The sequence below is a fragment of the Salminus brasiliensis genome, chromosome 7 (assembly GCF_030463535.1).
Source record: "Salminus brasiliensis chromosome 7, fSalBra1.hap2, whole genome shotgun sequence".
In the NCBI taxonomy this organism is placed as follows: domain Eukaryota; kingdom Metazoa; phylum Chordata; class Actinopteri; order Characiformes; family Bryconidae; genus Salminus; species Salminus brasiliensis.
The window spans coordinates 39729878-39744815 of NC_132884.1; the positions used below are offsets into that span (position 1 = coordinate 39729878).

The following is a 14938-nucleotide window of genomic DNA, read 5'->3' on the forward strand; positions in this document are numbered from 1 at the left end:
TCTTCGGATCAGCAAGGCGTCATCTGCTGCAGCCTAAATGCACCTGCATTTTAATGCACACGGGTTCCCATACGGGGTCCGGTAGTACCCCAAGCCCTGCACTGCCTAATGTTTTGCACTCCTCCTACACTCCCACTTCAACTAAATATGGGCTTGCTAATGAGGGGCTTCCCAGAGCACAACGTTCACAAGATCACAGTGAATATAAACATTAAACAGTCCTACTAACATACATAATGGTCAGAAGCTTTCAGGAAACGGCCCTGATCAGTTGGCAGGGGGTCTGGCTTGGTCTTCAGGACCAAGGTTGGGAACAGTGGAACTATTTTATTTAAACAGCATCAAAATATGTTTTTATCCAAATAACTAAGCAAACAGATCAGACATTACATTAAACCCACCTGCCTAATATTGTGTAGGTACCCCACCTGCCACCAGAACAGCTCTGACCCATCAAGGCATGGACTCCACCAGACCTCTGAAGGTGTCCTGTGGTATCATATTAGAGATTTTTGTAGTTCTATAATTTCAGACTATAGTTCTCCATCTGTTTCTCTGCAGACTCTGTGATCAGCCTCCTCCTTTTACCCTGTTTGTTCTTCAGTGCTCAGGACCCCACAGCACTGACCACCCCAGAGCAGACTGTAGTATTTTGGGGGTGGTGGGTCAGCATTCTCAGCACTGCAGTGACACTGACTGACATGGTGGTGGTGGTGTATCAGTAGTGTGTGTTGGGCTGGTGGTACGAGTGGATCAGACACAGCAGTGCTGCTGGACTGAGAATAGTCCACCAACGCCAGCAGCGTCCTGTGGGCAGCGTCTTGTGAGCACACACACTGTACCTCCACTCGTACCACCAGCGCAACACACTCTGGGGTGGCCCTAATATTCTGATATGACGGTGTATATCCACCCCTTATATACCAAATAACCACTTCACCTGTCTGATCTGTGGATATCGTACAGCAAAGGTTTTCAGCAGCCTATGAAACCAGCTTACCTGGCATTTCCGACTAATTCAGCTGAACATCCAACGCATCAACTTTATAAGATACAACAAATAAACAAGCCAATTACATGTTTTCATTTAATTTAATTTAATTTAATCAAAATATATGTTATATGTTATGGTATTAGGAGCCTATTTTTTTGGTTCATGAGACCCACCAGCCTTTCAAGTCAACTTACATAAGATATTATAGGCAGTTGTTAACATTCATCAGAAAAATTTGCTTTGAGTGACACACCATACATATTATAACTTTTTATGTGGTTGTTTTATAGCATGATTTCATATTGACTTCTGAATATTCCTATCAGTTATTATTATTATTATTATTATTATTATTACACTTACACGCTTAATATATTTTTTTTAATCTCAAAGATTCAAGGAGAACAACTGTAACAGAAACAAGAAAACACATTAATACATAAACAAACCTTTTAATAACAAATTAAAGGATGCAAAATAATTAGAAGAAAAATATAACATAGAAATATGATATAAATAATACAATATATATATAAATATATATAATAAAATATTTATATAATATATATCTGTAAATAATCTGTAAATAACATTGTTTTTCCCTCCCTTCTATGATTTATATTGTGTATATATTGGTAATTTATCTACGTTTCACATCTGCTGTGACATTGTAATAGATGTGTAATATAGCTATATGAATGTGTAATATATACATGTGTAATAGATCATATCTTATCTTAATATAATATAAAAAATGATAACGATATTAAACAATGCTGCTACTGTTTATATTTTAAGCATGTTTCACATCCTGTCTTACCTTTATGACAAACTTCACTCAAAAAGTTGCAAAACTTTGATCCTGTAGTTTCAGCAGCCACCGCACTCAGACAGTAGGGGGCGACCGGGCGCTGGCGTTCCTGCAGTGCTGCTTCTCAGCGAAGAAATCGGCTGTGTTTACGTTCTGCAGCGCTGGCTGTCGGACGGTCCAGCAGGAGAAGCTTCCCGAGCTCTGGGTCCGAATCTGAGCTGACTGTTAGTTAAACACCCGCCGGTTCTGTGAGAGCCCCCTTTCTGCTCCACTCCGGATCCCGCCTGGGTCATGTCTGACTGGGAGTAACGGGGATATCTCACTGTAATGGAGGAGCCGTGGGATTTCCAGGTCCTGTCCCGGGTGGTCGACAGTCTAGTGGCGTTCCTCTCCGAGTTCATCGACGACTGGCTCGCCAACGACATGCGGGTGTCGGTGTTCAAAATCCTGTTCAGCTGGCTCGTCCTCAGCCTGATCGCGATTCACTTCGCCTGGAAGGTTTACGGAAACACCGTCAATGACATGTACTACCGGCAAGGTGAGAGGCTAGCTAGTGCTAACGGCTAACGGTACCGACCACCCAGACCAGAGCAGGGCAGAGCAGGGCAGCCAGCTAGCGGCATTAGGGGGCTTTCTTAATTAATTATAGGATCATTAATCGATATTTACGTTAATCGGCGAATGTAACAACTAGAAATGCTACAGAACCCCTGAACCCCAGGACTCGATGAGTTGTTGATTCGATTAGTTGTTGATTCGATGATCCCCCGTGATTCGATGAGTTGTTGTTGTTGTTGTTTCCCCCCCCCGTGATTCGATGAGTTGTTGTTGTTGTTGTTTCCCCCGTGATTCGATGAGTTGTTGTTGTTGTTGTTTCCCCCCCCGTGATTCGATGAGTTGTTGTTGTTTCCCCCCCCCCGTGATTCGATGAGTTGTTGTTGTTGTTTCCCCCCCCGTGATTCGATGAGTTGTTGTTTCCCCCCCCCCCGTGATTCGATGAGTTGTTGTTGTTGTTGTTTCCCCCCCCGTGATTCGATGAGTTGTTGTTGTTGTTTCCCCGTGATTCGATGAGTTGTTGTTGTTGTTTCCCCCCCCGTGATTCGATGAGTTGTTGTTGTTTCCCCCCCGTGATTCGATGAGTTGTTGTTGTTGTTTCCCCCCCCCGTGATTCGATGAGTTGTTGTTGTTTCCCCCCCCCCGTGATTCGATGAGTTGTTGTTGTTGTTTCCCCCCCCGTGATTCGATGAGTTGTTGTTTCCCCCCCCCCCCGTGATTCGATGAGTTGTTGTTGTTGTTGTTTCCCCCCCCGTGATTCGATGAGTTGTTGTTGTTGTTTCCCCCGTGATTCGATGAGTTGTTGTTGTTGTTTCCCCCCCCGTGATTCGATGAGTTGTTGTTGTTTCCCCCCCGTGATTCGATGAGTTGTTGTTGTTGTTGTTTCCCCCCCGTGATTCGATGAGTTGTTGTTGTTGTTGTTTCCCCCCCCGTGATTCGATGAGTTGTTGTTGTTGTTGTTTCCCCCGTGATTCGATGAGTTGTTGTTGTTGTTGTTTCCCCCGTGATTCGATGAGTTGTTGTTGTTGTTGTTTCCCCCCCCGTGATTCGATGAGTTGTTGTTGTTGTTGTTTTCCCCCCCGTGATTCGATGAGTTGTTGTTGTTTCCCCCCCGTGATTCGATGAGTTGTTGTTGTTGTTGTTTCCCCCGTGATTCGATGAGTTGTTGTTGTTGTTTCCCCCCCCCGTGATTCGATGAGTTGTTGTTGTTGTTTCCCCCCCGTGATTCGATGAGTTGTTGTTGTTGTTTCCCCCCCGTGATTCGATGAGTTGTTGTTGTTTTCCCCCCCGTGATTCGATGAGTTGTTGTTGTTGTTTCCCCCCGTGATTCGATGAGTTGTTGTTGTTGTTTCCCCCCCCGTGATTCGATGAGTTGTTGTTGTTTCCCCCCCCGTGATTCGATGAGTTGTTGTTGTTGTTTCCCCCCCCCGTGATTCGATGAGTTGTTGTTGTTGTTTCCCCCCCGTGATTCGATGAGTTGTTGTTGTTTTCCCCCCCGTGATTCGATGAGTTGTTGTTGTTTTCCCCCCCGTGATTCGATGAGTTGTTGTTGTTTTCCCCCCCGTGATTCGATGAGTTGTTGTTGTTGTTTCCCCCCCCCCCGTGATTCGATGAGTTGTTGTTGTTGTTTCCCCCCCCGTGATTCGATGAGTTGTTGTTGTTGTTGTTTCCCCCGTGATTCGATGAGTTGTTGTTGTTGTTGTTTCCCCCCCGTGATTCGATGAGTTGTTGTTGTTGTTGTTTCCCCCGTGATTCGATGAGTTGTTGTTGTTGTTGTTTCCCCCCCCGTGATTCGATGAGTTGTTGTTGTTGTTGTTTTCCCCCCCGTGATTCGATGAGTTGTTGTTGTTTCCCCCCCGTGATTCGATGAGTTGTTGTTGTTGTTGTTTCCCCCGTGATTCGATGAGTTGTTGTTGTTGTTTCCCCCCCCCGTGATTCGATGAGTTGTTGTTGTTGTTTCCCCCCCGTGATTCGATGAGTTGTTGTTGTTGTTTCCCCCCCGTGATTCGATGAGTTGTTGTTGTTTCCCCCCCCCGTGATTCGATGAGTTGTTGTTGTTGTTTCCCCCCCCGTGATTCGATGAGTTGTTGTTGTTTCCCCCCCCGTGATTCGATGAGTTGTTGTTGTTGTTTCCCCCCCCCGTGATTCGATGAGTTGTTGTTGTTGTTTCCCCCCCGTGATTCGATGAGTTGTTGTTGTTTTCCCCCCCGTGATTCGATGAGTTGTTGTTGTTTTCCCCCCCGTGATTCGATGAGTTGTTGTTGTTGTTTCCCCCCCCCCCGTGATTCGATGAGTTGTTGTTGTTGTTTCCCCCGTGATTCGATGAGTTGTTGTTGTTGTTTCCCCCCCCGTGATTCGATGAGTTGTTGTTGTTTTCCCCCGTGATTCGATGAGTTGTTGTTGTTTCCCCCCCGTGATTCGATGAGTTGTTGTTGTTGTTGTTTCCCCCGTGATTCGATGAGTTGTTGTTGTTGTTGTTTCCCCCCCCGTGATTCGATGAGTTGTTGTTGTTGTTGTTTCCCCCGTGATTCGATGAGTTGTTGTTGTTGTTGTTTCCCCCCCGTGATTCGATGAGTTGTTGTTGTTGTTGTTTCCCCCGTGATTCGATGAGTTGTTGTTGTTGTTGTTTCCCCCCCCGTGATTCGATGAGTTGTTGTTGTTGTTGTTTTCCCCCCCGTGATTCGATGAGTTGTTGTTGTTTCCCCCCCGTGATTCGATGAGTTGTTGTTGTTGTTGTTTCCCCCGTGATTCGATGAGTTGTTGTTGTTGTTTCCCCCCCCCGTGATTCGATGAGTTGTTGTTGTTGTTTCCCCCCCGTGATTCGATGAGTTGTTGTTGTTGTTTCCCCCCCGTGATTCGATGAGTTGTTGTTGTTTCCCCCCCCCGTGATTCGATGAGTTGTTGTTGTTGTTTCCCCCCCCGTGATTCGATGAGTTGTTGTTGTTTCCCCCCCCGTGATTCGATGAGTTGTTGTTGTTGTTTCCCCCCCCCGTGATTCGATGAGTTGTTGTTGTTGTTTCCCCCCCGTGATTCGATGAGTTGTTGTTGTTTTCCCCCCCGTGATTCGATGAGTTGTTGTTGTTTTCCCCCCCGTGATTCGATGAGTTGTTGTTGTTGTTTCCCCCCCCCCCCGTGATTCGATGAGTTGTTGTTGTTGTTTCCCCCCCCGTGATTCGATGAGTTGTTGTTGTTGTTTCCCCCCCCGTGATTCGATGAGTTGTTGTTGTTGTTTCCCCCCCCGTGATTCGATGAGTTGTTGTTGTTGTTTCCCCCCCGTGATTCGATGAGTTGTTGTTGTTGTTTCCCCCCCGTGATTCGATGAGTTGTTGTTGTTTCCCCCCCCGTGATTCGATGAGTTGTTGTTGTTGTTTCCCCCCCCGTGATTCGATGAGTTGTTGTTGTTGTTTCCCCCCCCGTGATTCGATGAGTTGTTGTTGTTGTTTCCCCCCCCGTGATTCGATGAGTTGTTGTTGTTGTTGTTTCCCCCCCCGTGATTCGATGAGTTGTTGTTGTTTCCCCCCCCGTGATTCGATGAGTTGTTGTTGTTTCCCCCCCCGTGATTCGATGAGTTGTTGTTGTTTCCCCCCCCGTGATTCGATGAGTTGTTGTTGTTGTTTCCCCCCCCCGTGATTCGATGAGTTGTTGTTGTTTCCCCCCCGTGATTCGATGAGTTGTTGTTGTTGTTTCCCCCCCCGTGATTCGATGAGTTGTTGTTGTTTCCCCCCCCGTGATTCGATGAGTTGTTGTTGTTTCCCCCCCGTGATTCGATGAGTTGTTGTTGTTGTTTCCCCCCCCCTTGATTCGATGAGTTGTTGTTGTTGTTTCCCCCCCCCCGTGATTCGATGAGTTGTTGTTGTTGTTGTTTCCCCCCCCTCGTGATTCGATGAGTTGTTGTTGTTGTTTCCCCCCCCGTGATTCGATGAGTTGTTGTTGTTGTTTCCCCCCCCGTGATTCGATGAGTTGTTGTTGTTTCCCCCCCCGTGATTCGATGAGTTGTTGTTGTTTCCCCCCCCGTGATTCGATGAGTTGTTGTTGTTGTTTCCCCCCCCGTGATTCGATGAGTTGTTGTTGTTGTTTCCCCCCCGTGATTCGATGAGTTGTTGTTGTTTCCCCCCCCCGTGATTCGATGAGTTGTTGTTGTTGTTTCCCCCCCCGTGATTCGATGAGTTGTTGTTGTTGTTTCCCCCCCCCCGTGATTCGATGAGTTGTTGTTGTTGTTTCCCCCCCCCGTGATTCGATGAGTTGTTGTTGTTTCCCCCCCCGTGATTCGATGAGTTGTTGTTGTTGTTTCCCCCCCCGTGATTCGATGAGTTGTTGTTGTTGTTTCCCCCCCCGTGATTCGATGAGTTGTTGTTGTTGTTTCCCCCCCGTGATTCGATGAGTTGTTGTTGTTGTTTCCCCCCCCCCGTGATTCGATGAGTTGTTGTTGTTTCCCCCCCCCGTGATTCGATGAGTTGTTGTTGTTTCCCCCCCCCGTGATTCGATGAGTTGTTGTTGTTGTTTCCCCCCCCGTGATTCGATGAGTTGTTGTTGTTGTTTCCCCCCGTGATTCGATGAGTTGTTGTTGTTGTTTCCCCCCCCGTGATTCGATGAGTTGTTGTTGTTGTTTCCCCCCGTGATTCGATGAGTTGTTGTTGTTTCCCCCGTGATTCGATGAGTTGTTGTTGTTTCCCCCGTGATTCGATGAGTTGTTGTTGTTTCCCCCCCCGTGATTCGATGAGTTGTTGTTGTTTCCCCCCCCCGTGATTCGATGAGTTGTTGTTGTTGTTTCCCCCCGTGATTCGATGAGTTGTTGTTGTTGTTTCCCCCCCCGTGATTCGATGAGTTGTTGTTGTTTCCCCCCCCCGTGATTCGATGAGTTGTTGTTGTTGTTTCCCCCCCCCCGTGATTCGATGAGTTGTTGTTGTTTCCCCCCCCGTGATTCGATGAGTTGTTGTTGTTTCCCCCCCCCGTGATTCGATGAGTTGTTGTTGTTGTTTCCCCCCCCGTGATTCGATGAGTTGTTGTTGTTGTTTCCCCCCGTGATTCGATGAGTTGTTGTTGTTGTTTCCCCCCCGTGATTCGATGAGTTGTTGTTGTTGTTTCCCCCCGTGATTCGATGAGTTGTTGTTGTTTCCCCCGTGATTCGATGAGTTGTTGTTGTTTCCCCCGTGATTCGATGAGTTGTTGTTGTTTCCCCCCCCGTGATTCGATGAGTTGTTGTTGTTTCCCCCCCCCGTGATTCGATGAGTTGTTGTTGTTGTTTCCCCCCGTGATTCGATGAGTTGTTGTTGTTTCCCCCCCCGTGATTCGATGAGTTGTTGTTGTTTCCCCCCCCCGTGATTCGATGAGTTGTTGTTGTTGTTTCCCCCCCCCGTGATTCGATGAGTTGTTGTTGTTTCCCCCCCCCGTGATTCGATGAGTTGTTGTTGTTGTTTCCCCCCCCCGTGATTCGATGAGTTGTTGTTGTTTCCCCCCCCCGTGATTCGATGAGTTGTTTCCCCATTTAATAAAATCTTCCCTATTCATAAATCGTTTCCCTGATTCCATAAATCATTCCCTTGATATAATGACTTAATCCTTAAATTTACAAATCCTCAATTTAATAAACGATTTCCTCCACGTAATGAATTATTCCTGCAGTTTAATAAATCTTCCCTTGATTTGATAACTCATTCCATCAGTTTTATAAAACATTACCCCAGTTTATTAAATCACTTCTCATATGTAATAAATCGTTCCCTTAACTTCATGAATTGTTCCCTCGGTTTAACTAAAGTGTATCCTCTAAACTCACGGAACTATTTGTTACATTTAGAGATTAGAGTTAAATTGAGGAAATTATTTATTAAATTGTGGTAAAGGTTTATGTGTCTATAGATTATTTTTCTACCTCGATACTTTAGGGGCTCCATTGGGCTGCATCTTTCTGTCCAGTCCAGCTGGAATGCCACTAGCGATACAAGCAGTGAGCAAATTCAACATCTATGATTAAAATTGTACTATTAGTACTAAACTGGGCATCAGAATTTTATATATATATATAAAGGGCGATTTAGTGAGTATTTACATTGATTCTGGACTCCAGTGACTATAAACTGAACTAAACTACAGAGCCCTGATCCATAAAGTGGAGTCTGTGATGTGAACAGTGACTACATCAGGTGGTTTCTAGCAAACGAGACTGTAAAGCCAGCAATGCTACAATCTGGTATAAAGAACCCTAATTAAACATGGTGAAACTCAATAGCTCAGGAAAGTGAGTGATCATTTTTATGTTTTTAATCTGATTTGTTTTCTTTAATCAGGAACTGGTGGACAGAACGGTGGCACACCTGAGACAGCACCGCACTTCAGCGGATGGTAGGTGTCCTGGCATCTGTGTGCGTCCAGGTACAGATATCCTCAGATTAACTGGATTTGCACCCTGCGCTAGGCATACACTATATGGACTGAAGTATTGGAACACCTGATCATTCATTGTTTCTTCTGAAATTAAGAGTATATAAAAAAAAGAGTATATCCTGCTTTTGTTGGAGTAACTGTCTCTACTGTCCAGGGAAGAAGGATTTCTACTAGATTAGATTTCACCTCAAATAAGTCAGGTTCCACAGCAGAGGTCCCGTATAAAAAGGTCCCTTTATTTCACAATCATTGTTCATTGTTGTTCATACGATACAGTGTGTACTAATTGGATGGAGTGCACCCTAGGCTGGTGCAGGGCAGAGTTCTTATTACATTCAATCCTTCGGCCATGTTCATCTATATATTCAAGTATATTTAAGCCGATTAGTCAATCTCCGGAGATACATACACATACAAAGCTGCCAAATGCATAGTAGAATAACCACTACTAATAAGACTAGTAGTGTGTGAATGAGCATATTCAATCTCTCTTGCAATACAGCACATTGAGCTTGCGCCAGGGTTGCACTGTACTCCTCACATTTCACACAATAAGCTGAGTACAGATCCACAGCCTCCTCTGTAAGGCTGTAACTGGATCCCTGTCACTCACCGGCACTTTCCTTAAGCAAGCTACGACCTGTTCTGAGCCAGCCTGCTTCAGTGCCTTAAACCAGGACTCAGGCAACCCTCCGCCCTTTCTCAATTCCTGTGCCCAATACTGAACCACTGTCTCGTCCCATTCAGGCAGCACCTCGGGCTCGGGCTCCTTTACTTTTCTCCAGAACATGGTGTGTTACCACTCACAATCCTCTAGATCCTGTTCATGACGCCAATGAATGTTTTGTGAAATTTTGAATCAACGGTAGGATCAACAAATAACTCCGGTTCCACACCAGAGGTCCCGTATAAAAAGGTCCCTTCATTTCACAATCAGCAAAAACAAACCGAAAGCATACTAGGCAGAACGCTTTCAGCTTCACACTGAGACTTGCCGTTACTTACCACTCATGGATTGGGAGAGCCCTTCGATCCTGGTAAGAGACAGCCGTCTCAGCAAACTGCTGAGCTGACCTGCAGTTCCACTCAGCCGACTCTCACCAGAAAAGGGGGATCCCTTCCCTTATATCTTTAACAAAATGAGGAACATGCGTGGGCGAGAGTGGGGACCAACTGCTCCCGCCAGGCACAGCCTTCGACTATTACTTGTACCTTCCAGTGATTTTGCAACTGCATCCTCATAAAAACTAAGTTATATAATTGATTATATAAACGTGACTTTGCAGTATTACATTACCTGTAACTTAATATAAAAATTATAACAGACCTGTATTAACATATTGCCAATACATTATGACCAGCAAGCATACCTTTAATATAAGGTGAACATGGACGTATTATATCCTTATATTGGGATATGAAGACCAAATTAGCGTGGTTCCGCAGTGCACCTGCACCACTTCATAACAACCTTCATAGTACAAACACCCTTGCAGCCTATGCAAAGGAGTAGGCCTCTTCCTAGTGGTTACATCCCATAACCAAACAGTAAGTTGTTCATATGATACAGTGTGTACTAACTGGATGGAGTGCACCCTAGGCCGGCGCCTAGGTGTCAGCAGGGCAGAATTCATTCTTATTGCAGCTTGGGTCCCATAGGTTCATCATGTTTATCTGCTCCAGAGAGTCCTGTTCTATTAGCCGTACTTCTCTGCACGTACTAGACACTAGTTTATTTTTTTTTAATTGATGCACTAGATTAGATGAACTAATCTGATGAAACTTGTCTAAAATCTATTTGAGGTACCTGAACGAGGGGCGGGGTCTTCTCATACATAATGCACATCCTGTGTAGAAAGCATTTCTTCATTCAGTGGAAGAGTTTGAGGCTAAGGCTGCGTTACCTCAGACCGGTATCTGCAAGACACTCCACTCACACACACGCACAAACCTCAAAGGAGTTATGATTCGCTCGTCCGTGTAGACGCACTTGTGTGCAGTTTTTATCATTTTGACAGGAAGCTGAATGTAGTGTTTCCTCTAAATACTAGTCAGCAGTAGTGAACAGCTTGCCTGCCCTGGGGATTGCGGCCTCTTTGTATTTCAGTCACATGGCTTATTCCTGTCAAAGTGGGCGGTTCTTGGCCATGTTCAGTGATGAGAATCGTCAGACTCAGACGTCTAAATGCTTTATCAGTGATTTACATATTTTGTTTTCTCTAATATTTAAATATTGACCAGCCACGCACTTGCAACACTCCAACTCTGTGTGTGTGTGAAGCCTGTGTTTAACCTGAATCTGGTTATGAGTGTGTCATTCTCGTTGGCAGTTGAAAATGAGCTTCACGATTCACAGACACAGAGCTGTGAAATCAGGAGTAGGACATGCTTTAAAACATTACTTTCACAAAGCAAATGAATGAAAATGGCCAGTAAGATACAGTGTATGTCCACATGTTTGTGGACACCCCCTCTAGTGAATGCATTCTGGTACTTTAAGTTGTACCCATTGCTTACACTGATGTGCAAATGCGCACATACCACTTCTGGTCATCTAGTCCCTGTAGAGAAGTATTGCCAACAGAATAGGTCTCTCTGAGGATAAACATGAACATTTTGGCACCATGCTGCCTAATAATGCCAGGTGTGGGCTAGAGGGGTATAAAGCCCCCAGCATTGAGCTGTGGAGCAGTGGAAGAACTGTGTTCTCTGGAATGATGGATGGTGCTCCAGCCAGTACTTTTGGAATGAGGTGGGGTGGTGATCATCCAACATCCTGACCTCACTAACAATGCTCTTGTTGCTGAATGCAATCAAATCCTCACAGCAGCACTTCTCCAAAATCTATTAAAGAGCATTCCCTGGACAGTAGAGATAGCTACTCCAACAAAAGCAGGATAAACTCTTTTTAATACCATTGATTTCAGAAGAGACAATGAATAAGCAGGTGTCCCAATACTTATTCTTTTTAACCATATAGTGTATTTATTCAAAGTGAAACAACCAAGTTATTAAAATTCACAACATAAAAGTATGTTCAGATATGTTCATCCTCCAACATATTTTCCTACCTTAGGCATAAAAGTCTTATTAATATTATTCTTATTATGCAGACATGAGGAATATTCACAATGAAACGTGACAGGGTGGTAAATTACATCCTAGAATGGTTGCAGTTCTTCATGTGGTAAAGTTTCTGACCTATCGCACATGGCAGTCAATTCAAAAGATAATTTCTGTGCTTTAATAATAAATTTTAATAATTTTTATAACTTTAATCATTTTCCTTATCTATTGGGGTGGTTAGGCTGAGCTTGGCAGACCCTGTCTAATATTAAAAAGCAACAAACGAACAGTGTAAAAGAATGTCAGATCGTGCTTTTGGTTTGTTACTGGCGGCCTAAAAGGCTCAAATGATGTCTCATTCTCTTTGTGATGTCATTTAAAGTTAAAAGTTATTGTGACGGGGTGGTAAGTCAAACTGAGAGAAAAAACTTTGCTTAAATATATCTTATATGAGCAGTAATAAAATGTTTTGATTAAAATAAAAAATATATATATTTATTTATTTTAGACGCAATCGTCAGGTTAGTTAGTAGTTTTGAGTATTGACAAACAAGACATTTGCATCTAAAATATCACCAAATAATGATATTTTTAATGTTTTTTTTTTTTTTTTATTCAGTCTTTATTATTTCCAGGATTATGCATGTCCTTGTTTACCCCCCATTTGAAAATGGTCATGTACTAATTAAAAAAATACTCATTGTCATACAATAGCAACTTCTCAAAGTCCCTTAACGGTCAGTTTGTGGTGCTTTAGGATTAAGAGGAGAGCAAAACGAGCTTAAACTGTGTTCATATCTTAAGGACAGCTGCTCTCCTGGTCAGATTTTATCCGTCAGTAATGCAATTCAGAAGTAACTACATACGGAGGAACTAACTACATACCCACAACATGGGTTAAGTGGCATTATAAGAGAATTGGCATTTGTGCTCTTGGTGTGGCGCAACAGATAACACCACTACCTGCCACCGAGCTACCACACCATTTGGGAGACTGGGGTTCGATTCCCGGTCTGGGTGCCTATGCTGCTCTACACCAATAAGGGTCCTTGGGCAAGACTCCTAACACTACACTGACCCACCTCTGTAATACGAGTAACCTTGTAAGTCGCTCTGGATAAGAGCTTCAGCTAAATGCCATAAATGTAAATGTAAATGCTCTTGGGCTCCCCCTACAGGTGAGTCATGTTATTCACTTTTACACCACTGAGTTTAAATACGAATCTCTCTTTGAGCGCCCCCTTATGAACAGAAATCTGTTCACTATGCATTTCTGGAGAGATTCGAGAAGATTAGAGAAGCATGTGGGCTGAGGCGGTAGAGTAATACTACAGGATTTTACACTAATATGACTCTATGGGTTCTGCAGCGTTACATAGCAGTTCTGGAGAGAGGTTCTCCTCCTGCAGCTCCACCACCAAAGCTCCATAGTGCAGTAGCAGCAGCGCTCCGTCCGGCCCGGAGTGGGAATGACGGAGACGCCGTTCTCCCTGTTACAGTCAGTGGAGCATCAGCATGATCCTGAAGCTGCTGTTTTAAGGTATAAATGCTACATAATGTCTAAAATTAAACTGTTGTTTTGTTTGTCTGTTTAGGGAGAGTGCAGCAGCGGATGCCCTAAAAACTCACCGCGAATGACCGAACCCTAGCTGGGTTCATATCTTGGACCAGTCTTGAGACGAGTGGATGCAGGGCGGGCCTTACTTCTCTCAGAGACATTAAAGTGACCACATTCCTGAGGAGAAATGTGCCATAAAGCCTTGGTGAACATTTAGTTTGGTGATGAGGAATCAAGACCACCCCCCCCCCTTTTTGAGACGACCAGCAGTGATGGGTCTTCTTGCATGGACGTTTCTACTTGGACTTAACTTGTACACGACCAGCCATAACATTAGTACCAGTAGATTATCTTCATCTGCAGTGGTTTCTGTCAAGAAGAGTCAGTTCTTGAAGGCGATGTTGGAAGAATTGGCAAGTGTAAGTATCTGAGACACTTTGACAAGAACCACTGTGATGTTCTAGACTCCAAAACATCAGGCAAGACAATGGCGACAGGGTCATGGGCACCTGAGGTTCTTTGATGTGACCATGGAGGCCCCATCTCACAACTTACGGGATACCACAGGACATCTTCAGAGGTCTTGTGAGGTTCATGCCTCAAGGTGTCAGATCTGTTGTGGTGGCACAAGGAGAACCCACTCAATATTAGGCATGTGGTGTAAATGTTATGACTGATGGTGTATGTTTCCTGATATGGCTTGATCTTCTGATAACCACTTTCATTCATTCTGCCAGCTACAGACTGATGGGGAATACTAGGGAGGACCAGGCTACCATAGACTCACACTGCTTGACTAAGGCAAGTGAACTCGCTAGAAAGCAGCTACTATTTGTTTGCAAGTGAGCAGCCAGTCTCATATTTACATTTACTGGCTTAGCTCACATCAAGCAGGTTACAATTATACAGCCAGGAAATGAGCCTATCATTAGCCACTCATCTACTTGCACAATCATTACACAGACGTTAGTTTCGAGTCCGGTAAGCCTGATTCTCAGAGCTGTCTTCACTTACCAAACACCCGCTTACAGATTTCAATCATCATTTCAGCTCCTGTGGACACAAAGACGTCAGAAAATGAGTTTCAACAGGTTTTGGACACCTGTGAAAGTTAGAATGAAAAAGCTCCTTGTGTGGGCAGTAAGTGTTAATTTAATAAATACAAATAACAATAATAAAATAATTGATAATTATATGTATGTCTCTGTGTTCATTTAACCATTTATAAAGTTCTCCTCAGATCAACACCTGGTTTGGTGGTAAATCAGGGCTTAATGATGGTAAATCAGGTGAGCTGCTGCTGCTGCTGCTGCTGCTGCTGCTGATGGAGTTGAACACATCCTCCACGCTGTGCTGGCTGGACTGGGGGGCGTCCAGGAGAAACCTGGAGGAACCGAGCTCTGTTCTTCAGACTAGCTCACCAACAAGATCTCACTACTTTCTTTCTTCAGAATGAGAAGCTCTTGTTTCTCCTTTTTACTGGATTCATGTTCACCTGCATCTGTTCTGATGAGATCTGGAGCTTCTACTGTAAAAACTCTTACTGCTGGGAGAATTGTCTTTAGTAATG

At 44.3% G+C, this 14938-nt stretch overlaps 1 protein-coding gene across 3 annotated transcripts; it reads left to right on the forward strand.

The window, feature by feature from the left end:
* Positions 1–1953: 1953 nt before the first annotated feature.
* On the forward strand, positions 1954–14561 carry tcta (T cell leukemia translocation altered). Of its 3 annotated transcripts, XR_011979901.1 has the most exons (4): positions 1954–2343; positions 8648–8702; positions 13406–13787; positions 14106–14561. XR_011979901.1 is itself a non-coding variant. In XM_072683197.1 (3 exons), the coding sequence occupies exons 1-2, from the start codon at positions 2133–2135 to the stop codon at positions 8704–8706; spliced, it is 270 nt and encodes an 89-aa protein (XP_072539298.1). In that variant the 5' UTR covers positions 1954–2132; the 3' UTR covers positions 8707–8732; positions 13406–14561. The 3 variants fall into 3 exon arrangements, 2 of the variants coding, with proteins under 2 accessions (XP_072539298.1, XP_072539297.1); XM_072683197.1 differs by having other exon boundaries at positions 8648–8732; positions 13406–14561; XM_072683196.1 differs by having other exon boundaries at positions 13406–14561.
* The last annotated feature ends 377 nt before the right edge of the window (positions 14562–14938 follow it).